The sequence below is a fragment of the Mustela putorius genome, unplaced genomic scaffold (assembly GCF_011764305.1).
Source record: "Mustela putorius furo isolate JIRA1106 unplaced genomic scaffold, ASM1176430v1.1 tig00000743_pilon_pilon_pilon, whole genome shotgun sequence".
NCBI lineage: Eukaryota > Metazoa > Chordata > Mammalia > Carnivora > Mustelidae > Mustela > Mustela putorius.
In genome coordinates this window covers 4,759,261-4,785,871 of record NW_025421464.1, presented here as the reverse complement: position 1 = coordinate 4,785,871, position 26,611 = coordinate 4,759,261, and the positions used below count along the sequence as shown (strand labels likewise).

The 26,611-nt window shown below is 46.2% G+C and overlaps 1 protein-coding gene across 2 annotated transcripts in view; it reads left to right on the top strand.

The window, feature by feature from the left end:
* LOC101692773 (ubiquinol-cytochrome-c reductase complex assembly factor 1) overlaps positions 1-23,388 on the top strand; it is a 97,044-nt gene extending 73,656 nt beyond the window's left edge. For both annotated transcript variants that reach the window (XM_004746554.3, XM_004746555.3), the window contains exons 8-10: positions 12,459-12,536; positions 18,864-18,977; positions 21,909-23,388. In XM_004746554.3, the coding sequence (XP_004746611.1) occupies positions 12,459-12,536; positions 18,864-18,977; positions 21,909-22,043 (327 nt within the window). In that variant the 3' untranslated portion in view covers positions 22,044-23,388. The remainder of the gene's footprint in view (positions 1-12,458; positions 12,537-18,863; positions 18,978-21,908) is intronic.
* The last annotated feature ends 3,223 nt before the right edge of the window (positions 23,389-26,611 follow it).

The following is a 26,611-nucleotide window of genomic DNA, read 5'->3' as shown; positions in this document are numbered from 1 at the left end:
CTCTGAGCAGACTGACACTTGTCGACTCATCTTTCTGAACCTTTGTTTCCTAATCTCCACAGCAGGGACCAGCCTGTTTCTGAGGTTACCACAGGGGCGGTATTTGGGAAGTTGTGTGGTTCAGAGCAGTAAGCAGTAAGGAGACAGCAGTGAACGACAAGCATTGTGTATGACCCATGGAGAATAAGGGAAGTGTCCACTTCACCTTTTGGGGTTATAGACTTTGGTCTGACCTCCTCTGCCCAGCTGGAGTCACCAGTTAACCTGTGTGATTCTGTGATTTAGGGTGGTACCTCTCTTTTGCTCTCCATTACTGCAGAGAAGGAGAAGACAGGACTGTTTGGTAAAAGAGCTAGGAACCTCAAGATTGGGAAGAGGTAGATTTTGAATCCTCTGAGAATGTTTTCTGGGTAGCATGATGCCTGTCTTGGACTTGCTGAGTGGGAAAGGACAGTGCTACCTCCAGTCTTCTGGGATGTTTAGATCCTCAGCACCCAGGACAAATGACAGTGCCCAGGCTCCATTAGTGTTCAGGCTCTTACTAGCTTATTAATTGTCCATTTTCATCTGTTCTGCTTATATGTCTATGCACTTGAGATGGCCAGTGCTGATGGGGAACAAGCATCCTATGGTTTCCCACTGTCCCCAGTCTGCCTAAATTTAATAAAAAATCACTTAGAAAGCAGCATTGTGCCTGCAGCTTTCCTGTGCTCATATGGGCAGTCATGAGGTCCATGGTGCATTTGGGAGCCTACAAGTGTCTCCGGAAACCTAAGGTGTGTCAGCATCTTGCTGACAGCAATCAGACCTCGTGACTGCAGGTAGAACCCAGAGGAATGATATCCACTGATTCATTTCCACTGAAAGGGGATCAGGCTCCTCGGCCCTGGTGTTCTGTACTCCTGCTCCATCGTGGATGCCTGCCGAGCTCAAGCTAAGTACACATCTTGCTCATATTACATTTTGTTCAAGTAGGATTTTCCATTACCACAGCACAGGAGACATTGAGGGCACTGTGATTGCTAAAACCCTATAAGACTTGTTGTCTGTCCTGAGTGTGACCAGGGTCAGAAAGTCATCAGCTTATGATTACAAATAGCTGTTGCATTCTTTTTGCAGTTGGTATCCAGGGAGGTCTAATTATGTGCAAGGCATGCCCTCCTCACCTTTCTCCTCTGCATTCACCTGATAATCAAATCATGTTGATCCTTATGTACAAATCCTGATCTTGCATTTCTCTGGAAGGCCTGCCTTCCTCTTTATGCCTGTTGTCACTTATGTTAATTCAGTTCCTTACCAACTCTCACCTGGGCCATCGCTGCAGCCTTCTCCAGTATTCCTAGCTCTGGCCTTTCCCCTGACTTCGTGGTCTGTACTTTATACTTCTAGGGCTAATTTTCAGAAATAAATCTGTTCATATAACTCCCCTGTGCCTAGACCTCTTCTTGTGGCCTTCAGGGTCATTTCCAGTCAAACAGATACTGCCTTTCCAGTTCTGCCTCCCTTTCCCTGCTGCTTTCCATTCGTGGCCTTTTTCTTACAAATTTTCTTCTGCAAATGCAGTATTTGTTTACCTCTCTGTGGCTTTGCACATACCATTCTTGCAGTTTGAAAAGTAGTAATCCCTGTTCACCCTTTAATACCCAATATAATAAATGTTGCATCATCTCTGAAGCCTTTCAGCCCCCAGACTCACCGTTGCCATTTTTTACAGTGTGTGAGGTGTTTCATTTGTGCGTGTTTTGTCTTCCACATGAGATCACAGACTTCCTTGGGATAGCTACTGTGTTTCGTTCATCCTTTATGTCCACTGCATACCATAATGTCTTGAATATAGTAGACACTCCATATATGCTTAGCAAATGTGTATAAGGCAGTGTAGAATTCTGCACCTGGACTAGCAAGGAACGTAAGTTACTTCCTAATACTACTGCTTAGAAGGGGGTAACTGTTTTTGTTTTTGTTTTGTTTTTTAATTTTTATTTATTTATTTATTTTTATTTTTTTTATTTTATTAATTTTTTATTTTTTATAAACATATATTTTTATCCCCAGGGGTACAGGTCTGTGAATCTGGGGGTAACTGTTTTAAGAGAGGCTTCAATATATACACATGGTTAAGTCACAGATTGAAATTCTTGTGTGAGAAGAATCATTTGTAATTGGAACTGTCTTTTTTTTTAATTGTGGTAAAATATACATAATATTTATCATTTTAACCCTTCACAAGAGTACCATTTGGTGGCATTGAATGAAATGCATTCAGAATATTACATACCCGTCACCACTATTTATATCAATTTTTTCATCATCCACAACAAAAACTCCCTCATTTCTCCTCTCTCCAACTCCTCACAGCCTCTCTGCCTATCCTAGATACCTCACAGAAGGGGAGATCATGCAATATTTGCCCTTCTCTGTCTGACTTGTTTAAGTCTAATGTTTTCAAGGTATATCCATGTTATAGCATGTATTACTTTGATTTCTTTTAATGGCTGAATATTATCCCATTGCCTGTTAGATACCATATTTTGTTTATCTATTCATCTGTTGATGGATGCTTAGGTTTTTTCCGCCTTGTAGCTATTGTGAATAATGCTGTTGTGAACATTGGTGTACAAGTATCAGTTCCAGTCTCAGCTTTCGATTCTTTTGGGTATTTACTTAGGAATGGAATTAGTAGGTCATAGGGTAGTTCTGTATTTAGCTTTGTGAGAAATCACCAAACTATTTTTCACAATGCTGTGCTATTTTACATTCCCACCAGCAATGCTTTAGAGTTCCAGTTTTTCTATATCCTTGCTACCACTTGATATTTTCCTTTTCCTCTTTTTTTTTTTAATTATAGCCCCCCTAGTAGGTGTGAATGGAATTATCTTTTGCTTATTATACTTCAGTAATTGCCTTGCTGATTGGTTCTACCTTGATTATTGGCCATTAATGACCACTAATAAATGAAACTGTTTTCACTTTCCAAATCTTGTATTTAACAGCAGAAAACCAAAGCCTGATCAAAACTTTTGTGCACTGGCACTTGTTAGCAGGGCATGAGCCCTTTGTTAAACTTGGAAATGTAAGCAAAAGGGCATTTCTTAGGAAAGTTTCCTAGTTATTCTTCCATAGCACTCGGTATAGAACAGGCAGGGATCAAAGGTCTGTTAATGTTTAACCTGTTCACTTCAGAGAGTTAGCTGGCTTTTTTTTTTTTTTTTTAAGATTTTATTTATTTATTTGACAGAGAGAGAGATCACAAGTAGGCAGAGAGGCAGGCGGGGGCGGCGGGGGCGGGGGGAGCAGGCTCCCTGCTGAGCAGAGAGCCCAATGCGGGGCTCCATCCCAGGACCTTGAGATCATGACCCGAGCCAAAGGCAGAGGCTTTAACCCACTGAGCCACCCAGGCGCCCCGAGTTAGCTGGCTCTTAATCTCATTGGAATGATCAGTGAGAGAGGAAAAACCCAGTTGCCCACTTCATGTTTTCTTACCCTGACACTTGTGAAGTTCTTTCTCTGTTCAGTCAGAGGTTCTCCTTCTATATGAAGTATTTTGACTTAAGTCTAAAACACTGGAACCTGATAGTCGTGGAACTAGAGGTGGTCTTGAAATATTTCAGTGGAAGAGACTGCTTTGAGAGAGGTGTGGGGTTTCAGAGACCAGGTGAGGACACACTGAAAGACAGGCCTCTTCAGGCTAGAGTAGTGTTTGGAAACCATGAAAACAGCAGCAGCGTGTACACAGGCCCGCTCAACCCCTCCCAAATCCATGTACTCAATCCTTGTACTCAAGGGAGCTTTCCTGAAATTTGTAAAGGTGGGTGGACATCACTAATAGAAGAGGTAATTATGACAGGGAATACTGTATTGAGTCATTCTGCTGCCATGTGTTGAGCAATGCACCGTTTTTGCCCTCAAGGAGCTCACAGTCTAATGCAGTCCGGGAATGACAGGGACAGACTATGAACAGACTATTAAAATAGCACAGTATGACTTCCTGGTGGAAATATTAAAAAACCATGTGAAGGAAAAAAGCAACAATTGTTAGGGAACTTGAAAGACTTCACAGAAAATAAGATGATGCCTCTTCTGTAAAATGAGAACAATGACACCCCCCTTTTAGGATTATTGTGAAGATTAAAGAGATAAAACATGAAGTTTTTAATACAGTTGCTGACACATGGTCGATATTCTACAAATGTTAACTAATGTTGTTATTACATTATTATGGAGAGGTTTTATTGAATTGATGAATGACAATATATCCATTGATTACACTCAAGACTGACTTCAGCTAATTTAAACAAACAAAAACATTTATTGGGGGCTAACTAGTGCTCACGGAATGGAAAAGAGAGTTTGACAACAGGCCCCAGGAAGCTCAGGGATTGCAGTTTAGTAATAGGAATTTAATACGTTTCTTTGGGATGACCCAGCTTTAGCTGCCTTTTATCTTTGGGTGTCTCTGTTCAGAAGCAAAACTCTGATTAGCTGGGATTCTCTGCCCGTCTCTGTGATGAGGGGACAGGTTTCCAAGACCAGCAGCCCACCAACTCATATGGAGTTGGGAAGGAGTAGGTCCAGGCCCTAAGGAAGGGATGCAGGGAATGAGTGATACTCACCTCAAGCAGTATTCAGAGTATTCCCCAAATCTGCTGATCCATTGATACCGATGCTGGAAGCAACCAGGCCAACTCATGAAACACTCTCTGGGTGTTTCTTTTGTCCACAGAATCTTGAATGCTCTAGCTTATGACCAGTGGCAACCCAGCATGACCATACCTATCTGACATTCTTCATGGAAATTTCTCTGGTTTCTCCATGTTTGTTATGATGGCTAAAACAAAGACTTTTGACTATTACAATAGTAGAAGAAAGAAAACTTTCTGACCTTTGTATATGGAGTTTCTTTTCATATGTTCGCCTTAATCATTTCTCATTTGTCAGCTCATGATCAGAGAATTGCTCTGGGATTTTATTATGACTATGTGTGTAGTCAAACCCTCCCTTTGTCCGGTTACTTATTATTTTAGCCTATACATGCTGCTGTGTATTTGACCTTGTTGAATCTCATCTTGTTTCTAGAATAACTTTTCAAGAATTGAGTCATTTTCATTTTACTCTAGTTTTTCAAAGTACTAAAATTAACAATTTTAAATTTTTTGCTTCTGTGATTCTCCATTTTGAGAAATTTTGACTCATCAAAAGCAGAAAGATGTGACATATCAGCGCAGACACTAGATTTAGGGACCAGCTGTCCAAGATAAAAGTTAAAGCACTGTCACAAGAAGAATGTGACTTCGGAGCAAGCCGTTTAACATTTTTGAACTTCTGTTTTCCCGTTTATAGAGTCAGGACAATAGTAGCAGTTAGTCTGTGAGCTCCTAGAAGGACAAGGTTATTGTCATGAAACACAAATAAGATTGTATATGTGAATACATTATCAAATCAAATATGATGTATGCTTGTTGTTACTATCACCACTATCATAATTATTATCATTTCCGATTTTCAGTGGAGGCTCCCAGAATTGTTTCCTTTAGAACTTTGTGCTGTCAGTGTTACTGTTGAAACAGTGACTCTTTCAAGTCAATATTAACTCTTCTAACTGGAATATGCATGAGACTTGCCATCTGGGATGCAATAAAAAACTTCAAAAACAAGAGTATAGCTGTTATCTTCCTTTAATCTGTACGTCCTGACAAAGAAGAAAATTAAATTGGCGTGATAGTTTGATCTTCCCAGGATCATAATGTTCCTCATCAGCTCTTTTCAGGGTGTTTTCAGACTTAACTGATGTGTTGGAATGTCTTGTCAAGTGGGTAAATTACTATAATTTTCAAGGACATCTGTCTCTTGCTTTGCTCTTTTCCAAGCCTGAGGAAAAGACTCCTGTGCTTTGTAACTATTCAGAAACTAAAGCCAGCGGTTCGGCCGGTATACCTGCCAAACCACTTACCTTGTTTTTCAAGACATGATCTGGCTGTGCAAATTTTGAATATGCAGATTCCAAGCTGCAAGACTGGGTTTTTTTCTTTTTTTTAAAGATTTTATTTATTTATTTGACAGAGAGAGATCACAGTAGACAGAGAGGCAGGCAGAGAGAGAGGGAAGCAGGCTCCCTGCTGAGCAGAGAGCCTGATGCGGGACTCGGTCCCAGGACCCTGAGATCATGACCTGAGCAGAAGGCAGCAGCTTATCCCACTGAGCCACCCAGGCGCCCCAAGACTGGGATTTTTAAAATAAGTAAGTAAGTAAGTAAATAATGTAAAAAGGCATTTCAATGTAGCCAGCTTCCCTGTGCATTAAAAGTTCAAAATGATTTACTAAAATAAGATGTAAGAATTATCTCATGTTTTGTTTAGGTTGGCTTTTCATCACAGCTGAAATAGGCCTTACCACATGATTTTCTAAAGAGGGAAGAAGAAATCGAAACAGACCATCTTTTCAAGTTTTACTATTTTTCCTTTTCTTCTTTGGTGTTAATGTAGTTTTCTCTGGATCTGCCTCTCTCTCTCTCTCTCTCTCTCTCTCTCTCACACACACACACACACACACAGAAAGAGAGAATTTTATTTTGTTATATTTTGTGATCATTGCTATAAGGCCCTCAGTAGATCTGTTAGCCATCATGCAAGTTAGCACATTAAATGCAGGCATGTGTGTTTGGTCTCTCCACGTCCTCCTCCTCTCTGTCTCTTCTCACTTGTTTCTGTGTGTTTTGCATAATATTGTACAGTGAGCTCATTTCTAACATTAAATTTAATAGACTGGCTGATGTTCAGTGCACATTAGCCTATTGCCGTGCAGTTGCTGTAGCCCATGGTGGTGATCCTGCAAAGCATTGCTGATGGCATTTCTGCCTGCTGGAAAGACCTGACCTGTGATCCTTTGCACTGTTGTACCCTTAGGATGAATTTTGTGTATTCCTTATGCTTTAGTCAGCAACTCTAGCCACCCTTTATTAGTCATTCATTCCAATAATTATTTTTCTTTTTTTTAATTTAAGATTGTACTTTTTAAGTAATCTCTACACCTAATGTGAGGCTCATAGTCACAACCCCAAGATCAAGAGTCACATGCAGCACTGACTGAGCCAGCCAGGCTCCCCCATTCCAACAAATTCTTATTAGGCTGCTACTGTTAGTAGCTTTGCCTCAAGCCAGTAGCTGTAAAACTTACTCTTACCTTCACGGGCATCCGTTCTTGTGTTGTCACCACCAGCCTTCGTCCATTCTGTCCTCCCATGCCCCAATCACACCCTTTCGCCCACTAGTTTTCCCAGGAATGGGGCTTTTCTATACTAGCGATATCTAATGTCTGTTAGTAATTGGCCAGTAAATGACCCATCTGGTGACCTGTCTCTAGCCACCATTGCAATTGGGAGTCTCTGAGTTGTGTTTACCCAAGACCTTATTAGTTGTTCTTAGCCGTACTTCTACAGAGAATCTGAGTTGTAGATACAGGAAGTGGTGGCCACATAGTTTTTTGTGTTCGTTCTAACATAGATAAGCACTGGAGTCAGACTGCTCTGTATTCTCATCTTCACCCACTATTTCCTAGCTTCCCAAATGTCCGTTTCCTCTTCTCTAAAGTGGGGATAGTAACAGTACCTGTCTCAGTCACTGGGAAGGATTAAGTGAGCTCACATGCATGAAGTTCTTAGCATAGGTCTTGGCACTTGGTAAACAGTGAGTTATGGGACCTCTTTCTGGACTTAAATCACTTTTGTGGGGCACTGTAGACTGGGGAGAGGGTAGGCTTTGCAGAAGATATAGTTGATAAGCTATGTCTTAGAGGATAAGAAGGAGTTAGCGTCCCAGTGGGTGAAGAAGGGGAAGGAATCCCGGCAGTAGTATGCTTAAGAGCTATAAGAAAGCAAGCTTATTTGTGAAAATTGCGTATCGTTTACTGTGAATGTAGGATGAGCTAAAAGTGGGGAGGTGGGAGGAGGTGAGGCAGGAAAGATGACCAAGAACAGATCACAGAGAACCATGTAGAGCTCATAGAGGAGTTTAAACTCAATCCTCCATCACTCTCTCCATCCACATAATCTGGTTCCTCTGTTATTAAACAGTCACAGAAACATCTTGAAGAGTAGCAACAGCAAAAAGGGGGAAGAGGGCAGTGACTTGGCCTCAAATGAACTGGCTTCTCTTTAAAAGCTAATATTCCTCCTTGAGAATACCATATTAATTAAACATGTGCCTTGCGAGATTCATTATTGTTTTACTTGTGTTCCCTGTTGGTTGTCTCATTCATTAATCTGCTGATTAGTAACCCTGAACTCTTGTATCTCCCCACCCCCTTTTTGGCATTCCCTTTTTAATATACTATGCTGTTCCCCCTGGGACGTCAACTCCAGGACCCGTCCCTGGCCTGCTCGTGTTTGTTTTCTTTGCCCCTTGTGCCTGCCTCTGCTATAACATTTGTAGTATGTGTTAAGTAATCCTTAAGGTAACATTTTTATTATGTCATAAAAAGTGCATGGCAAATATATTATAACTCATGGACTTTGTTTAAAAATGAACGGATAATTTATTGAGTGTGTTACATGAGCCTTGCTCCCCTCCCCATTTCAGCTGAGACTCGCTGCTCATTTAGCCTAGCCTCCTATTGAGTGCTCCCGCTCTGTGACATGCTGGGAAAGCAGACCCATGGTTGGCTAGAAATGACATCATAGTTTATGTACTCAATAAAAATTTAATTAAGTCATTACAGGAATTGCAGTCATCATTTAACCCTCTGATTTCTTCTGTTTAGTTTATTATTAAACATTCAGTAATACCAGTCACCAAATCCTGATGGCTTATAAAATATCTGCATGAATTTTAATAGCTTAAATAAATGGGAAAATATGAGTAACTGATATAAAAGGAACCTTTTCCTTGTGGTGGTGCTGTATGTATGGGTTTTTATGAAAAGCAAAGCATTATGGAAAGGATAAGAGTTTACTGAGAGAACAGCCCAACACTATCTGGGAGGAGTTTCTCATTCGGTTTGTCCATCCGTGGATTCATCACAAGCAGGGTGCTCCGTCCGGAATCATCTGGCAGTGGGGACACAGAACCTGCAGGTCAACAAACAAAAGCTTAAGTGCGGGAATATCCAGCTCCCCTTGGCCGCTGGGCTGGCTAGGAGGGCCCAGTGGGGTGAGTCCCGTAGTTCAGGAAGCTGTTCTCACTCACCCTCACCTGTTGCCTGCAGATCATGTGTCTGCACTGATCGAGCTTCCACCCTGTTCCAGGAAGGGCCTTTTTCATGATCTAATCCAGCCTGGGTGATGATATCTGAAAGCCATTCCTGGCTGTGGCTGCTTGCCATCTCTCAGCTAGAGGGGAGAGGGAGAGGCAGCTTATAGGTCACTGGAGTTAGACTATAGGACCAGAGGTGGTAGAGCCTTGCTCAGAGGGAGTTCTCCCCTTGCTTTCCATTCTTCTGGGGTCATAGCCAGCCAGAATGCAGGTGCATCCCAAGAGGAGAAAGTGTGTTTGTATGTTACTGGACCTTGCTGGAAACTGAGGTTTGCAGATTAATGTGTTGCTGGTCTCTAGAAATGTCCTACAGATGGTGAAGCAGGTAAAGCACTTTCTAGAATCAGGTTCCGATCCTGGCCCTCCAGTATCTTTCTGTGTGACCTCTGGCAAGTTCCTGACCCCTTTTTGGGTCTTAGTTCACCATTTCTTCGGAGGGATTGAACTAGTTGATCTCTGAAGACCCTTCCAGCTCTAAAGCTTACTAGGTAGATGCAACACATAAACTAAGTGTGCTAAGCAGGTTCAGTGCCTGGTTGCCTCTGAGAGATGCTCTTGCCTTTCTGTGATGTCTCTGACATCTGTTTGTGGCTCTGATTCTTCTTGCAGGATGAGAAGAATATCTGTACGGGAGTAGGGAGAGCCCCAGAATGGCTCTCAGCAGGTCTGGTTTGTAGTCCCATCATCGTGCTTCAGAAGGAATGAACTCTGTCTCTGGCTTGTTTCTTGACTCTGCATTTCACCCCGGCCCATTCTGGAAGATGGTGCAGTAACTAGTTAGGCAATACTTGTCGTTGAAATTTCAGAAATGTGCAAGGTATTCGAGCAGCAAAAAAGGGGAAACAAACAAAAGGGTGTCATCGGATAGAACACGTTATGCCTGGCACTCAGGCCCTTGTAAGGATTCAGTCATCAGCATGCCAGTCTCAAGTCCTGTTCTGGGCCAGGCCCTGGACCGGGTGTCTGTTGGGGGTGCTAAGGTTAATCAGAGTTCCTTATGACCTTTGAGTAGCTTACAGACTAGTGGGAGAGACAGGTACATACATGGCTCTAAACCGAGTTGTGCATCCAGGAGGAAGAGTGTGGACAGAGCTCTAGGAACATAAAGACTGGAGGTCTGATTTGGCCTGGGTTGAAGGTAGGGGGGAAAGGTCATGGATTGTACCACCAGCTGCATCCAATCTCACATTTTCCAGTCTTGAGCTGGGCTGTTCTCTCTTCCTTTTTGAAAATTATCCCTGACTATTGGAACTGGTTTTGGTTTTCTGTAAACAAACCAGAAGGTGTTTCTCATAATTCATTGCATTTGCAGAGCACGTTACAGCTTAGGGAGGCTTTCAGCATACACTGTTGAATTAATGAATGAATGCATGCTAATTCGATTGCTGTGTAAACCAGCACTGTGTGTAGTGCATTTGAAAAGCAAGGAAGTAGATTATTTGACTTGCCCAATATCACATCCTCTGTATACAGCACAGTTAGAACTTGAACCAGGTTGTCTGACCGAACCCAGGTCCTTTCACTACTCCTTTCTGCTCTTCTTCAGAGACCAGTTATGAACCACAGGATTAAATCATTCAGTCTTTGATATATGATACAAAGTAGAATCATCCTTCTGGAGGCAGGAAGCTGATGGAACAGAAGGCACGTGGCCTTTGGACTCAGACTGAGCTGGATGTTGGTCTCCGCTCTCTTACTAATTTGCTGTGGGACCTGGGGCCAGTTACTTCACCTGCCTGCGGCTGTTGTCTGTGTCCATAAAAATGTGAGCGAAGCACACCTACCCTCTGAGTTCCAGTGAGCTAGAGGCGAGGATAGCCATAAAGCACATGGGCCATACTGGGTCCTCAGTCAACAGAGGGGATGACAGTGGCATGGTTATGGTCAGGGTTGTTAAAGGACAAATCTTATCCTCCACGTTAACGTTCCTAATAACTTGGTTGTTTCTAAAACCTGTCAGTTTAAATATCCAGTGAGTCCTTCCTTATGTCCTGTACATTATACCAGACTTTCTTCTGGGATCCCAGAGAGGAATGAAACATGGCCTGGGCTTTTAAGCATCGTCCTAAAGGTGTGGAGGTCAGAGTTTTACCCTACTGAAGGTGTTGACTGAACTCTATAGTCCAGACTCTGAAGGCCCACCTGGCTGTTCTCTGAGAGAAGTTCTACCTTGGAGTCCATGGTCTCCCTGGAATTATATTTCAAAACAATCTATTAAGATTAACAGTCTTACTGGGGACCTGGGTGGCTCAGTGGGTTAAAGCCTCTGCCTTCGGCTCAGGTCATGATCCCAGGGTCCTGGGATCGAGCCCCACATCGGGCTCTCTGCTCAACAGGGAGTCTGCTTTCTTCTCTCTCTTTGCCTGTCTCTCTGTGATCTCTGTCAAATAAATAAATAAAATCTTAAAAAAAAAAAAAGATTAACAGTCTTACTACTTTAGCCCGGCTTATTCTCTCCTCTTCTTCATAGCCTCTGTGGCTCTCCATTCTCCTCAGCATCTCACTTAGGGTCCTGCTTCTCTGCCTCCTCTTCACATCTCCTAACAACTTCCTTCTGTCTTTCACCGCCACAAGCTTCTTTGAGTAACCCTTAGATGTTTCCTAACCTGGTCCCAGCATACCTTTCCAGTGTTCCTGCCCATTCACCTTCCCTGGCACTCCCCAAACATGTCCTTTCCTGCCTCTGTACCTTGGCACACCTTGCTCTCTTGGTCTAGAATGTCCTCTCTCCTCCAAGGTCCACCTAAGTGTTACTTCCTGGAGAACTCTTCTCCTGCTCCCAGAGCAGAGATCATTTGTACTAAATTCATTTATTGCTCACCACTTTTGGGATAGAATCTGAGGCAACATATTACAGTTTAATTATTTTTTACATGTTTGTTTTTCCATACTAGACTGTGTGCTCCTTCAGCTAAGAAACCATGTCTTACACTTTGTGTTCTATAGGGTCTAGCACAAAGCCTGACATGTACTTGGGGCTCAGCTCATTAGACTGAGTTACTGCTTTGTGTAATCTGGGATCAAAACCTGAACGAAGCTGTCAAATTGGGGAGAGTCCTGGCAGATCAGGGAAATGGAACTAGCAGTTTGACCTGTTAAGGGCCTTCTCTCTTTGTTTTTTTACTAAGAGTCTGTGGTATTTAGAGGCAAAAATAAGTTTTGTTTTTCTCCCCCTTTTTTCATACTTTTGTTTTTGTCATTTTGTTTCTGTAGGTTAATTCTTATATCCTGAAGAAGAACATGATCCTTATGACAAATAATTTCTATGCAGCAATCTTGGGATATGATGAGGTAAGAGCATTTGTCAAGCCTTAAGCAGAACATTGGCTTTCCCCAACAAAGACCTTTTTTTTTTTTTTTTTTTTTTAAATTTAAATTTTCATTAGTGAACACCCAGTGTAGTATTGGTTTCTGGAGTAGAATTCAGGGATTCATCACTTACATAGGAAGACTTTTGATGAGAAACTCTGAGGGAACCTTCAGAGGACATTGTCACTACCCTACCATTATGGCTTAGAATTTATTTCCTCATCTTCATTGACTTGGCAATAGGAATGACTATGCCCAGCAGTTTGCCTAGTGCTTGGGAAAGAGGGCACAATAGAATATGGTCAGATCATTCAACTACTAGTATTTATTGAGTCCTTGTGCGGTGCTAGATGTAGGAACAAAGGCAAATCAGTCACTGTTTCAGCCTCTAGAGATAGGAAGACAGCATGGGCTGCCAGACAAATCATATACTTTTGTGGTTTTCATTATAAAAGCAGTACATACGCATTTCAAAAACTCATAAAACTGCACATAAGTGGTTGAAGTAAATAGAAGGCCCCTTTCCTGTCCTGCCCAATTCCCTGTCCCAGAGGAAAACTTCGTTAATAGTTTATTGGGTGTCCTTCCAGACGTTATGTTTGCAGACACAGGCACCTACGCATTTTCTTTCCACAATGGAAGTTACACTGCATACATTATTTTTTCATTGTACAATATACATAACATCAAATTCCACCTTTTTTTTTTAAGACTTTATTTATTCATTTGACAGAGAGAGATCACAAGTAGGCAGAGAGGCAGGCAGAGAGAAAGGGGGACGCAGGCTCCCTGCTGAGCAGAGCCTGATGTGGGGCTCGATCCCAGGACCCTGGGATCATGACCTGAGCCGAAAGCAGAGACTTGAACCCACTGAGCCACCCTGGCGCCCCTCAAATACCACTTTTAAGTGCATATTTTAGTGGTCTTTAGTCCATTCACATTGTCGAGCGACTGTCCCCACCACCCACCTCCAGAACTTCTTCCATCTTCCCAAACTGAAGCTCTGGTACCCATTAAACCCTTACTCTTCCCTCAGCCTCTTCCTAGTCCCTGGTAACCAGCACCTTCTCCTTTCTGCCTCTGTGAATTTGAATACTCTGAGTATCCCTTGTAAGTAGAATCATATGGGTTTTATTCTTTTGTGACTGGCTTACTTCACTTAGCATAATGTCCTCAGGGTTCACCCATGTGGTAGTATCCAGTCTCATCTTTCTCCCCCACTATTATTATGGAAATTTCAAACACATCAAAAAGGTAAAAGCATGGTGTAATGAACACCGGTATGCACACTACCAGGGTTCCTCATACTTCATCTTTTTAATAAAACGTGTGCTTTTCTGCTCATTTCGTGGTGACCTCCAGATTTAATGCAAGCACCACCCCTTCTGCAAAGCAGGCCTAGAACTTTCCCAGACTCAGCTCCTTCCACCTGCTCCGGACTCCACCGTACTCACTACGCTCGTGTTAACTGTCACCCTGGCTAGGTGGGGACTCCTGGGTGGTGGCACTGTCTACTATGTCGGCATTTCTCTTGCCTGGCCTGTGGTGAGTGAGGAATGAGGAAGGGAGGAACGGCATAAAGGATGAAAGTAGGGAGCTGCAGTTCAGGCTGGAGGAAGTGTTACTAGTGTGAAGATCATAATAATTAAAGCCAGGAGATAAGCTTACAAAAATAGGACTAGTTAAAATTGAGGTTTCCTGATTCTCGGCCCACCACATATTTGTAGAAAACAGCAAGATTTATGGGAGAGCAGTTTAGCAATTGCGTACACACACGTCATCGATTTAATATGAGCTTGGTGAGCATGGGACAGGAGTTGAGAAACACTGCTTCCATCTACACATTAATTGTTAAATTAGATACATTCTGACTTCAGAAACCTTATAGTGTATAGAAAAATGAGGCTTAAGGGGCACCTGGGCGGCTCAGTGGGTTGAACCTCTGCCTTCAGCTCAGGTCATGATCTCAGGGTCCTGGGATTAAGTCCCGAGTTGGGCTCTCTGCTCTGTGGGGAGCCTGCTTCCCCCTCTCTCTCTGCCTGCCTCTCTGCCTACTTGTGACCTCTCTCTCTGTCAAATAAATAAAATCTAAAAAAAAGGGGAGGGCGCTTAGAATTGAAGAAATAGAATTCTCTATTAGCTGGCATTTGGTTGAGGACTTCACTACAGCTGGCTCAGCTGACTGCTTTCCCCAGTCTTAATAATGTTCTGAATTGTGTGTCTTTTCTGTCCCTCCCATCCCAGTCCAACCTGGTGGGGCCATCTTATAAACACGCCTGATGGCAAGAGTCACGTGGGGAGCTGTTCGAATCTGATTCTTGAGCACCTCTCTGAAGATTCCAGGTCAATAGGAGTGGGGCCTGGTGTTTAGCAAGCACCTTTCTTGACTCTTTAGAGTGGGAAGGTTTGGAAAATACACTAATTACCTGGGACAGTTTTTTAGAAATACCACTTGTTTGGGCCCTGTCTCCCCAAAGTTCTGTGTTAACTGCCGTAGGTGGGCATCTGTTGTAAAAGTTCCTCAGGTAATTCTAATGCACGTGCAGATCACGTAGGTAAAATTCAGATTCTGACTCAGCAAGTCTGGGGTGAGGCCTGAGATTCTGCATGGCGAACAAGCTGCAGGTGACTTGGTGACTCCATTCTGCAGACCGCACTGGGAGTCATGAGTTCTAGAGCTGTGCTGTCCAAGACTAGCCACGGGTGGCTCTTTTCTGTTGTTGTCAGCACGGGGCTTGAACTCACGATCCTGAGATCAAGACCTGAGCTGAGATCAAGAGTGAGAAGCTTGGGTCGCCTGGGTGGCTCAGTGGGTTAAAGCCTCTGCCTTCAGCTCAGGTCATGATCCCAGGGTCCTGGGATCGAGCCCCACATTGGGCTCTCTGCTCAGCAGGGAGCCTGCTTCCCTTCCTCTCTCTCTCCCTTCCTCTCTTTCTGACTGCTCTCTGCCTACTTGGGATCTCTGTCTGTCAAATAAATAAATAAATATCTTAAAAAAAAAAAAAAGTGAGAAGCTTAACCGACTGAGCCACCCAGATGCCCCACATGTGGCTATTTTGGTTTCAAGTCCTTATATACAATTGAAAACTGGTTACATTTCGGGTGCTCAATAGCTTTATGTGGCTGGTGGCTGCTGTGCTGGACTGTGTGGCTGTTGAGCATTTCTGTCATCCCAGAAAGTTCACTTGGACAGTGCCATTCTGCAGCCCCCTTTTCCTAGAATGCTGCTTGGGTTTTGCCCTTACCCTGGCCACTTTGGGAACCTTCCTATGTTCTACTACATTAAGTCCCAAATTCCTCCATGGAATTTCCAGGCCTCCTTTCAAATGTCCCCATTGTGATATGTCCTATCCACTGTTATCTCCCCTTGCTTTTGAGTGTGTAACCTTCTTTTCCAAGTGAGGCCATTTGCCCCACTGCCCCACAGATGTGCTGTGCCTGCTGGAAGCCCTCCTGGGCAAGGAGGTTTGGAGCGCAGCGCCAAGTCCATCAGCTTTGGGCCTGGCACCTTGTAGGCATTCTCTCTTTGTAAATGTTCAGTGAACCAGTGTAGTCTCTCTTGCTTAAAATGTAGCTCTCCAGATATTCTCCACTTTTAAAGGCCCTTTTCTCCTAGTGCCTTCCCTGACCTCTCTAGATCTGTGTTTGTTTACTCTGAATTTCAGCCTCATCCACCCATCCACCCATCCATCCATTGAACAGGTATAAAGTGCCTACCATAGGGGATGCGCTGTCGTAGCAGCTAAGACAGAAGAATGAGGAGCGAGCTGTGTCCAGTCTACCTTGGGAGTCTCCCTCTAGCGATGGTCAGTTGTTCACTCTCTAGGACTTGATCCTGTGCTGGTGGGCACTAGCTTGTTTCTTCAACTAGCTGCCTGTGACCTGAGACTGTTTTGCTGTGATTCTATGTTCTCAGCGTCATGCTAAGCACGTAATGGTGTCACAAATCAGTCTCCTCTGAACCAAACCTGAACCATACTGGGACCCTCAAGGCACAGGCTTCCTCCCAATTACTTTAGACGTAGGTGTCTTAATCTCTGGAGGGATGGGGTTTTTTGTGTGTCGTGAGGGAAAATAGGCAGACCCCCTAGTAGATTACGGAAACATTGCTATGCAAACTAATATTTGGCCTCTAAGCACCCTTTTTCCTTTCCTGATTTCTCTCTCACAGACCAGTCTCCCATTTGTTTTCACTAACTTACTAGCAGTTTGGTGGAAAGAAGGCTGAAGTTGGGCTCGTTGATATATTCAGCCACTTTTTATTGCACCCACCACTGCAAGCCGGGTACTGTGTCCTAAATAGAGCTGGTCAGGCACCGTCCCTTGACCTCACCAGTGCATTCTGGTCCTGAGTCTACTGCCAATTAGCTAGATAACCTCTAAGCCTCTGTGTACTTATCTTCCAAATGGGGATAATAATAATCTATTCTTCTGGCAAATGTAGTCATTAGGGGCCAGGTGTGTGAAGAAACTGACAGCCTGGAATAGTCAGGTCTTATCACTGTTCATCTGAGCCCTGAGTCATCCTTTTCTTTCCGACTGATGGTGGACTTTCCCCTTCCCAGCCATCTCCCCCCTTGCCCGGGGTGCCTGCTTGCAGCAGGCCGTGGCTCCCAAGGCTTTCGCTGTCCTGCGCTCTGTGTTCATTCTCTAGGTCCTCGTGACACCCGCTCCCACTGCTGGTCCTTCCCGTGCAGCACACGTGGGTCACTGCCAGCAGCTCCACTTGTGCCCAGGGCACTTCAGACACAGGCAGGCTGTTGTGTTAGCAAATAGCTTGGAGAACGGTGATGTGCCTGAGCTTGTTCGTGGGCCCTGTCCCCATCTGCCAGAAGAAGCTGGTTTTCCTGACTCAGCCATTGTGCCAGCACAGCCTCTTAAGCCGGGAAATCAGAAGGATGTTTAGCAGGGGGCATTTGGACCAGGTTGGCTGTTTTTCCACCAAACTGTCAGCACCCCACCCTGGACTTGGCCCTTTGTGGCAGCAGGCCTGGAGTCAGACCTCATATGCCACCGTGTCCCAGAAGCCAGTGAACAACATCACACTGAAGGCGTGATCTGGGGTCTTCAAAGCCTGTGTCGCACAACAGCGCTGTGGGCTGGGTCTTACTGTGCTTGTTTGGCTCATGAGGAACTGAGGCTCAGGAAGGGCTGGTGGCTTTCCAAGGGCCACACAGCTGTCAAGTGACAGAGCTGCCGTCTGAACCTAGGTGGTCTGATCCCTAGATCTCACTGTTGGTTCAGCTGTAGCCACAGCGGCCTGCCAAAGCAAGCTCCTGATTCTTGTATCTGACATGCTACACGTAACAGAATGCCTGTACATGATCTCACTTTTATAATGCAAAGATGCTGTATGTAGAGCAAGCACTTCGGTCTCTGTTTCATAGATGATTAGTGAATTGTCCGCCACCCCTGAGCATGGTAGTGGCCGAGCCAGGACTTGACCAGCCTTCTGATTTATAAGTCGGGGCTTTGTCTGGTTCCACATTAGCATGGCACCCGGACAGAGCAGCTTCTTGGGGCCTTTCCCTTCAGTCACCCTCCCAAACCCTCCCCTTCCCTTAGAGGTCCAAACTAGAAAATGGCCCTAGTCCATGGCCCAGGTGCTGATTAGTCTCTGTGATACTTGATATCTGTTCCTTCTTAGCAGAGTCCTCCTCCGTGCTGCAAAGGACAATATCAGACATACACACATGCTCACGGGCTCTGAGCATTCCCTCTGGTCTGTGGCAGTCCTGCTAAACAGCCTGTTCCTCCACTTGAGGCAGGGCCTCAATCCAGAGATGGGTGACAGTGAGGCCAAGGTGCCTGGTTTACTCTGCCTGAGAGCCAGCTGCCTTGCAGATATGTGCCTTTGGACTAGGAAAAAGGTGCAGTCTATGCCCACCTCCTTTTCTGGGGGAAAAAATATCCACCCACAATACTCTGTGCCCATTCCTTACAGAGAGCAGTAGGAACACTGTATCACCATTTCTCTTCTTGGCCTCACAGGTATTGCTGGGTCATGTACGGTGTGGGAGAGTGTTGGGAGCTGTGGCCTGGGAGGGCGGCCATACATGCGTTAATCTTAGCCAGACACTCGGCCCCTCTGGCTTCCATGTCCTTCCTCTGCATAAAATGAATGAGTTGGACCAGATGCTGAAGACCCTTCCAGCTCTACCACGTAGCTGCCCTGTTTTCTCTCTTGTAGTGTCTGTAGGGTCTTTGCAGTCCGATTCTGTGGTTGCTGGTGTGCTCACACTATCCCCACCTTTTGTAGGTCTGGCTCTGCCAGACTCCCTGGAAGACAAGTTATACTCTCTTTTCCAGGGGATTCTTTCAGATGACCATGGGCTGGCTGCTGCACTCTGGAGGACCTTCTTCAACCAGAAATGTGAAGACCCCCGGCAGCTTGAATTGTTGGTGGAGTATGTGAGGAAACAGGTGAGCAGGCCTACCCCTCCCCTCCAGAGGCTCACAGAAAGCAGGTCTTTCTGAGGTGTGGAGATGCTGGACTTTCAGAGGATTGTGAGAGGTCGAGTTCCCAGAGGCCAGCCTGAGGGAATTCTGACCACATCCTGTCAGCAGCAGTGCTCGTGAAGAACACCTTCTGTGTGTCTGTCCAGCCGTGAGCTAGGCTGGGAGAGGGAATGGGGTAGAAGCAGCAGCTCTGAGGAGTCTGCTCTCACAAACTTAGGCATTCATTCACTACCTGTTTTTTGATTTGCCTGTTACGTGCCCAGTGCTGTGCAAGACCCCGGACACACACAGTCTCGTAGGATATGGGAATGGGGTACAGTGTAGTTGCCTACTGTAGCCCCCTCCCTCCCCACTTTGAAGCTCCAAGGTTCATGTTTCCTGCTCCTGATCTCTAGCAGGACTGGGCTCCAGGCGGCATTCCACGGGCGTCCTTCGAGACTGTCCCCGCCAAGTGCTAGCCACAATCAAGTAGGGTCCTCCTGCTTCATTCACCAGCCCCTCGTCCGCCAGGGCTCCCTGACACCAGAGCTTCTAAGAGAACTCCAGAGTGGGGACTGCTTAACTACATCATTTTCCTTGAAACCATGGCTACTTCCCTCCTTGATCTCTCTGTCCCCCTGATCCTGTACTGATGGGAAACCCATACTTGATAGATGAGTGAGCTGAGTGGCAGAGAAGAGGAACATAGAGGCTCTTCCAGGGTCTCCCAGTGAGTCAGCCCGCACAGCTGGCCTACAACCCCAAGCCGGTGATTCATGTAGCCACTAGAGGCCTTAGCTGCTCCAGACGGCTCATCAGCTCAGGCTGTCCCATGAGTCACACCTTTGCTTCATGGGCCTGGCCCTGGAGCTGAAGGGGCCTCACCCCACAGTTATTTTCTTACTCACCTGTGTCCACGGCCTTTAAGCTTTCAACAGCCAGGAAATGGAAGGCCAGGCCCTAGCTCTCAGGGAGAAGACAGGGCCAGCAGGAACAGCTTGCTGATTGCTGGAAAAACCACACAGTAGGGCTCCTCAAACCCAGAGAATAGAGAACCCCAGAAGCCAGGACTTTTGTTTGATCATTCTTCAGATCTGCCAGAGCTGGGAGAAAGCACTGTGGCCAGAGGACTCCACCCACAGAGAGCTCTTAAGACTCACACTGTTGACTGGCCTCACCGTCAGACACAAGTAGCAGTTGGCAAAGCAAATGCAAAAGCAAAGCAAATGGTTTTTTAAGAGACTGGCTTAACTTTTCCATCTGCCATGGTGGGCTTGTGCCAGGGGCCACAGCAAGAGCACAGCTGGGACTTCTCCGAGAGCCCCAAAAGAAGGGACTGTACACCAATCTCTTAGGAGTCCCCATATTGTCCAGTGAGAGGCAGGCAATAGGGAAACAGTGATGGGGCTCTCTGAGGAAAGCAGGGAGCTTTGATGGGGACCTGGTCCTGTCAGCAGAACTTATGAATATGTGCTGTGCCGGGGACTCTGTTGAGAAAGCAGAGATACATAGGACCCAGACCTGCCCTCGAGCCAGCTCATGGTTTGGTGAGGAGAACAGTCAGGCACAAGGCTGATAACCCTGGCGTCAGTCAGTCTGTGAGGTGATACAGGTAGGAACAAAATATTGTGAAAGGCCAAAGAAAGGCAAGACTATGAGTGAGCGGATCAGGAAAGATCAGGAAGCTGGGCCCTCGGCAGACTAGTCCTGTACCGCCATGATCCTGGTTGGTCTGGTGGGTAGCCCAAGGGCCAGTCAGAGGTTACGTAGGGATTTTCAACACAGAAGATGGGCAGAGAGGTGGCGTGAGGCACAGAAATGGAGTTGTCGGAAAGAGAATGTATTTTAGGCAAGGTCTTGGGTCCGTTGCTCTCCTTGTACTGGAAGACGGCAGGACATGTGGAAACCTCAACCTGAGGTGTATGTGAGAGACGGGTTGAGTTCAAGGGTCAGCAGCCTGAAGGTGACAGAACAGGAATGAAGGAATTCTTGAAAGAGGGAGAAGATCCAAGGAACTAGGATGAGGCCTCCGACTCCTGCCGCTTTCCTCCCAAATGCCTTCGCACCCCACAGTGGAGCTTCATCTTTGTGAATCCAGTGCCTATTCCTGATGTGACCCAGCCCTCCCCTTGATTTGGCCTGTCCACTAGAAAGCCTTTCTCATTCTGCTGTTCTTACTAGCAGCAGCCCGGGGAATCCTCCCCGAGACTTGGCCACTCATTAGATCACCTGCCTCTTGCTGAACCGCCCAGCCACACCTTCCCTGCAGCTGCTCTCCGTTCCCCATTGCAGGAAGCCACCCCGCCCCCCCAGCCAGCCTAGTGGGTGAAGCTGGACCCACTGGTCTGCATGGAAGCCCGCTAATTGTGGGGTCAGAGCTCACTAGAGGACAGAAGAGGCATACATATTTAAAATAAAAAGTTCCAGTGACTACAGTGTACATGTACTGTATCGTTTAATCTCCTCATGAGTCCTGTGGGGTGCACGTTACTGTCCCCTCTCTCAGGGAAACTTAAAGCTCAGAGAAGGGAATTGGCTCACCGTAACACCACCACCCTGAATGGACAGATAAAACTCACATACACATCCCAAGAACATGTCTCCCCGGCTATAGCCACCCTAGAAAGTTCTTGCAGTCCACAGAGTTGGGGCTCGTGTGTCTCTCTGTTCAGGGGCATGACAGGGAGTTCCCTAAAGCCTTCTCCATGAGCTGCTCCAGTAACTCATTTCTTCCAACCCACTGTAATGAGATAGCCTGGACGATCAGAGACCTGCTGTCCTGGGAGCTGGGATGGTTGGACCCAATCCCCCAGAGCCCCTCCCCGTCCTCACCATTCGAAAGCTGTTTCCTTAATGCCGTCTTACGTCTCTCCTGCCCTTGTCCCTGTCCTCTGTTTCCCGCTCCCTCTGTTGCAGATGCAGTACTTGGACTCCATGAATGGGGAGGATCTGCTGCTGACAGGGGAGGTGAGCTGGCGCCCTCTTGTGGAGAAGAATCCTCAGAGCATCCTGAGGCCTCATTCCCCGAGTTATAACGACGAGGGTCTCTGATGGGCTGATGTCTCTGCACAGCTGGCCAGCTGGCTTTGAGGAACTGCCAGGAGAGAGGTGCTTGTTTGGCTCAGAACCCTGCAGAAAGTGGCCTGAACTGACCTGTGAACAGCATCTGTCAAATACCTGGCCCCATTTGCATTGATTTTCCTCTTAGTATGCCCAGGAGTCTGACCTGGTGGGGTACAATGCCGGGAAAACCCTTAGCTCTTCTGAGGTATCCTCCCCCTCAGGAGAAGCCTGGAGCGAGAGCTCCCCAGCACACTCTCCTCTGGTCCCCTCCAGTAACGATGTGATTGACAGCTTTCCCCAAAGGCCGCAGAGGGATGGGGATAGGTTAGCAAGGGGACACTTCCACCAAGAGCCCACCGTGGCCAAGAGGCAGTTTGGCGTGCTGCTGAGTCAAGACGGGTAACCATGCTCTGTCCTCCGGCTTTGAGCCATGGGGTTGAGTTGGCCATTAAAAGAAAAACTTATCTCTGCCATGGCTCTTCTTTATTCCCGGGTTTTTAGAGACTTACCTGAGATGGCAGTTGCCATAAGCTGAGGACCGCCCCCCAGCTCAGTTAGAGACAGGCAGGCGACAGGGTCTGCTACTGCTTTTGTCTCCAGTTCATGGAGATGTCCCTGTTCTGGCCAAGCCATAGCCTTGCCAGGCTCCATCGTCTGGGACCCAGAAGCCCTGGGGCTTGTCACATCCTGCGCTATTTGGAAAGAAGCCCCAAGAGCACTTCCCCACTGAATGAGGGGGAGGAACATGCTTGTCTTTCCTCTCTTGACTCCCTTTATGTGAGATACCGAGGAGAAGAAGAGATGCTTTCTGGCTTCTTCGACCCAACCCAGGGCCCAGCCCCATGCCCAGCTTTCTAGCCCCATCCCAGCTTCTGGAGCGTGTGCTGCAGAGCCAGCTTAGTCTGTGCACCTGGGGGTCAGTCCCCTCCTTCCCAAGCGTGGGTCAGCTCTTGGGGGACTTGATCTTTGAATTAAAGACAGGGGGCGGGGAACCATAATGCCCCTCCTTCCCCCATCAAACTTCCTTCATTTAACTTGCTATAAAATGAGTCATATAAAGAAATTCTATATGGGTGAGGTATATCCCACTTCTGTGAAAACATTACAAATCAGACCGCCTTCTCTGAGTTTATTTAAGATGCTTTTGTTGCGAGCGGAGTTCTAGAGTGAAGCCCCCTCTGTGTGTGTGAGATAGTAACACCTTGTAACTCATTACAGCTGGGCACTATTTACATAAACCAGAGTTGAGCCAGGCAGGAATTTGCTGATTAATTTATTTTTAATGGAGTGAAGTATACCATGCACCAAAATAAACTTTACTGTGTGTACCTAACTGCTCCTGGAATGGATGGAAAAATTAATGGAACAGATTTTGGCTCCCAGCTCCACACATTAATTCATATATAAAAGTTATTTGAGCCTTAACCCATTTGCTGCCCAGGGCAGCTCCCCAGCCACAGATCCCAGCCCATAGCACAGTTCAGCTACTGGGCTTGCTGGAGAATCACGGAACTGCAGATTGAGAAGAAGCTTTAGAGGTCACGGAGTCCAGCCCGGGTCCAGAACTTGACTCTCCTTCTCAACATCCCAGTTGGCCTCTGTCCACAAAGGCCGTTTATGAATATGTCTGCCTGCAGAGCCGGGTCGTGTCTCTGTAAGCCAAGTACTCGTCAGACAGCACAGCTGGTAACACGGACCTGTGTTTGAAAGAACCGAATTGGAGCTCTCAGGTCGGGGATGTCCCAAAGCCCTCACTTCCAGACTGTTGGCGTCTTTCACCCACTACACACCTCCTTTCCCCTTCAAGATACAATCCAGGCTCCTGGAGGCTGCCAGGCTCATCTTAATTTGACCTGTTCTTGTGTTCTGAGTCTCGAATTCTTTTCTTCTCTAACCAAACTGGACCACTTGGGGTTACCTGAAGTGATCACCCTGTCTGTTTCCTCTACCTGGAGTCCTTGCCTGCCTATCTGACTAGAGAAACCCCCTGTGTGCGCTCAGGCCTACCTCCCCCACCCAGCCTGGTCCGCCCCAGAGGCGAACGGCGGCTGACCTCCCCACCCTCCTTCCTGCGCTGTGAGCTCCTTCAGAGCGGGCACTGTGTTTGGGTCAGTCACCTTTGTGCCCCAGGAGCGCCTGGCTCACAATGGGCATCAGTATAGGCTTGGACAAATGAAAGAAGGAATGCATGATTAGATCATCCGTCAATGATCAGTACAAGCCCCACGAAAAAGTCCCTTTCTGGATCATTCTCTGACCTGCAGTTCAGCTTATTTTAACAATTCAGTACAAAGTACCTCCACTGGCCTTTGCATAGGCACGAAAGCTAAATGTTCATTCTGTAGCTACATGTTTTTCTTTCTCTCCCTCTTTTAAGTAATCTCCACACCAATGTGGGGCTCAAACTCGAAACCTGCAGACCAAAAGTCTCATGCTCCACTGACAGGGCCAGCAAGGCGTCCCTGTAGCTATACATGTTTCTGCTGAAAATTGTTAGTACACAAAACAAGTGAAGGACATTTTTTGCCCTCAGGGAGATTGCTCTTTAGAAATAAATTTGTCATTTATTTTTACTTTCAGAAAGGATCACAGCAAATCAAAAGACACAGTTATAGTAAAACTACAACATGATTAGGACAAAGTTTAAAAGATAAGATGCAAGTATTGAGAGGTGGGAAAGGGAAATAATCATGTCAGAAAACCTGTACCGCTAAATAACCAATTTTCATGGGATTTTTTGGGTAATTTATAAAGTAGTTTCAAGATATTATCTCAGTGGTCCTGTAAAATAGGTATCCTCATCATTCTTAACCCCTGTGAGGGGACCAAGGCTCAGGTATCCAGCTTCAGGAAGAAGGGGCCCAGTGTGCCCCAGTCCCCATCTTCCAACCGCAGGGCCCTTGCTCTCTCCCCATCCCACACTGCCCCCCACAGGTCAGCAAGGAAATCTGCAACCGAGTATAATCAAAGGCAGAAATGGGAGAAAGTTCTAAGAGTTCTCATTGTCACATAAAGGAAAGTATACTTATTCACCAGAAGAAATGTTTCAGAGAAGAATGTATTATAGGGATGTTAAATGAGAAACACCAAACACTGCAGTGAATAATATCTCTAAGATTTCAGTTTTGCCTGTAAGTTTGAGAACCATAAACGATTACTGTTTCTTACATCAAGCTGAGATTAAAGCCAAGGCCCCAGTTCAGCCAGTATTTTTTGCATTTCTGTTCTGTGTCAGACACTGCTTGGTATTTTTACTTGTTTTCTGTTTTAATCTTCAGTGACAAATCTGTGTGGTGTTACTAAGCTCCTTCATTGAGGGAAATTACATGAAGCTGGGGCGGGGGCGGGGGTGGGGGGTGGGGGGTGCAGAACTCCCAAGTCCAGTGCGCTTAGTTTCAGAGAAGGAGTGCTGGATGGAGAAAAGGACCATGTGCTACACAGTTAAAAAGTGAAAGAACGCCTTCAGTGATACTCCAGCTACATGGGCTTGTGTGGACACGTTCTTGTACTAACAGGAAAAATCAGAACAAGGGGGTTAGACCTCAGAAGAGTCTCGAAGGGAGTCGGGACAGAGAGGATGGGCAAAGTTTAGGTGGGTGGAAAGAAAAACAGGAAATGGGGAGCTGCCTGGGGGACGGCACAGAATAGGAAGCTTCTTCAGACTCAAGTGGACCAGCTGAGTGGTTTGTTAAGGGCAGAAAAGGTTGCAGGAGAGCTGGGTGGGGCCACGAGTAGGGGGAAAGCTGGGTAACTCTGCAGCTGGCAGGCATTCTGGGTAAGGACAGAGACCTGCTGGGGGTGAAGATGTACAGCCGTGTGCAAGGTAGATCGGCTCAGTCAGGAACCAGCCATCTAGGCTTGAGGGGCTGGGGGGTGATTGTAGGAACTCAGAGGGAAGTTCAACCCCAGAGACATTGCAGAGAAGTCCTGGGGACTTTGATACCTCCCTGCACATACAGCCTGTAGAAAGCCATCTGGAGCTCTCCTGGGAACCAGGAGATGGCAATGTCAGGCAGAAGACGGAAGCTAAAAAAAAAAAAAAAAAAAAAAAAGCCCTGTACTGTGTGTTTTTTCCAAGTGCCACATTATGCTATGGGACAGACAGGGCGGGGATTATTGCACCCATCACGCAATAGGGGAACAGGTCCACTGAGAAGAAGCCCCAAACTGGTACAAAGTGGCCCTGTAGCAAAGCTGACCAGTCTCCTGTCTTGAACCCTACTGCATTGCTTTTGGTGTGTGTTGGTTGTATCTGTATGGGAGCCAGTCTGGCGGAAGGTGCCCCAGGGAGGGCAAGAGAGGAGCTGGATGTCGGGGTGATTAGGGTGGAGGGGCTAAGGATTTTGGCTTTGTTTTTCATGTAGAAGGGGCACTTGAAGTCATGAAAATGGATGAGCTCCCAGAGGTGAAATGGCCAGGGACTAGGATGGGTGTGGGAGAAAGCATCCCAGGGTAGGTGGTGTGGGGACAGGAGGGTAGGGTGGGTGGGGAGAAGCAGGAAGAGCAGGAACCAGCACAGGAAATAGAGGCTGGAGTAGAAGTCAAGGGAGAGGAAG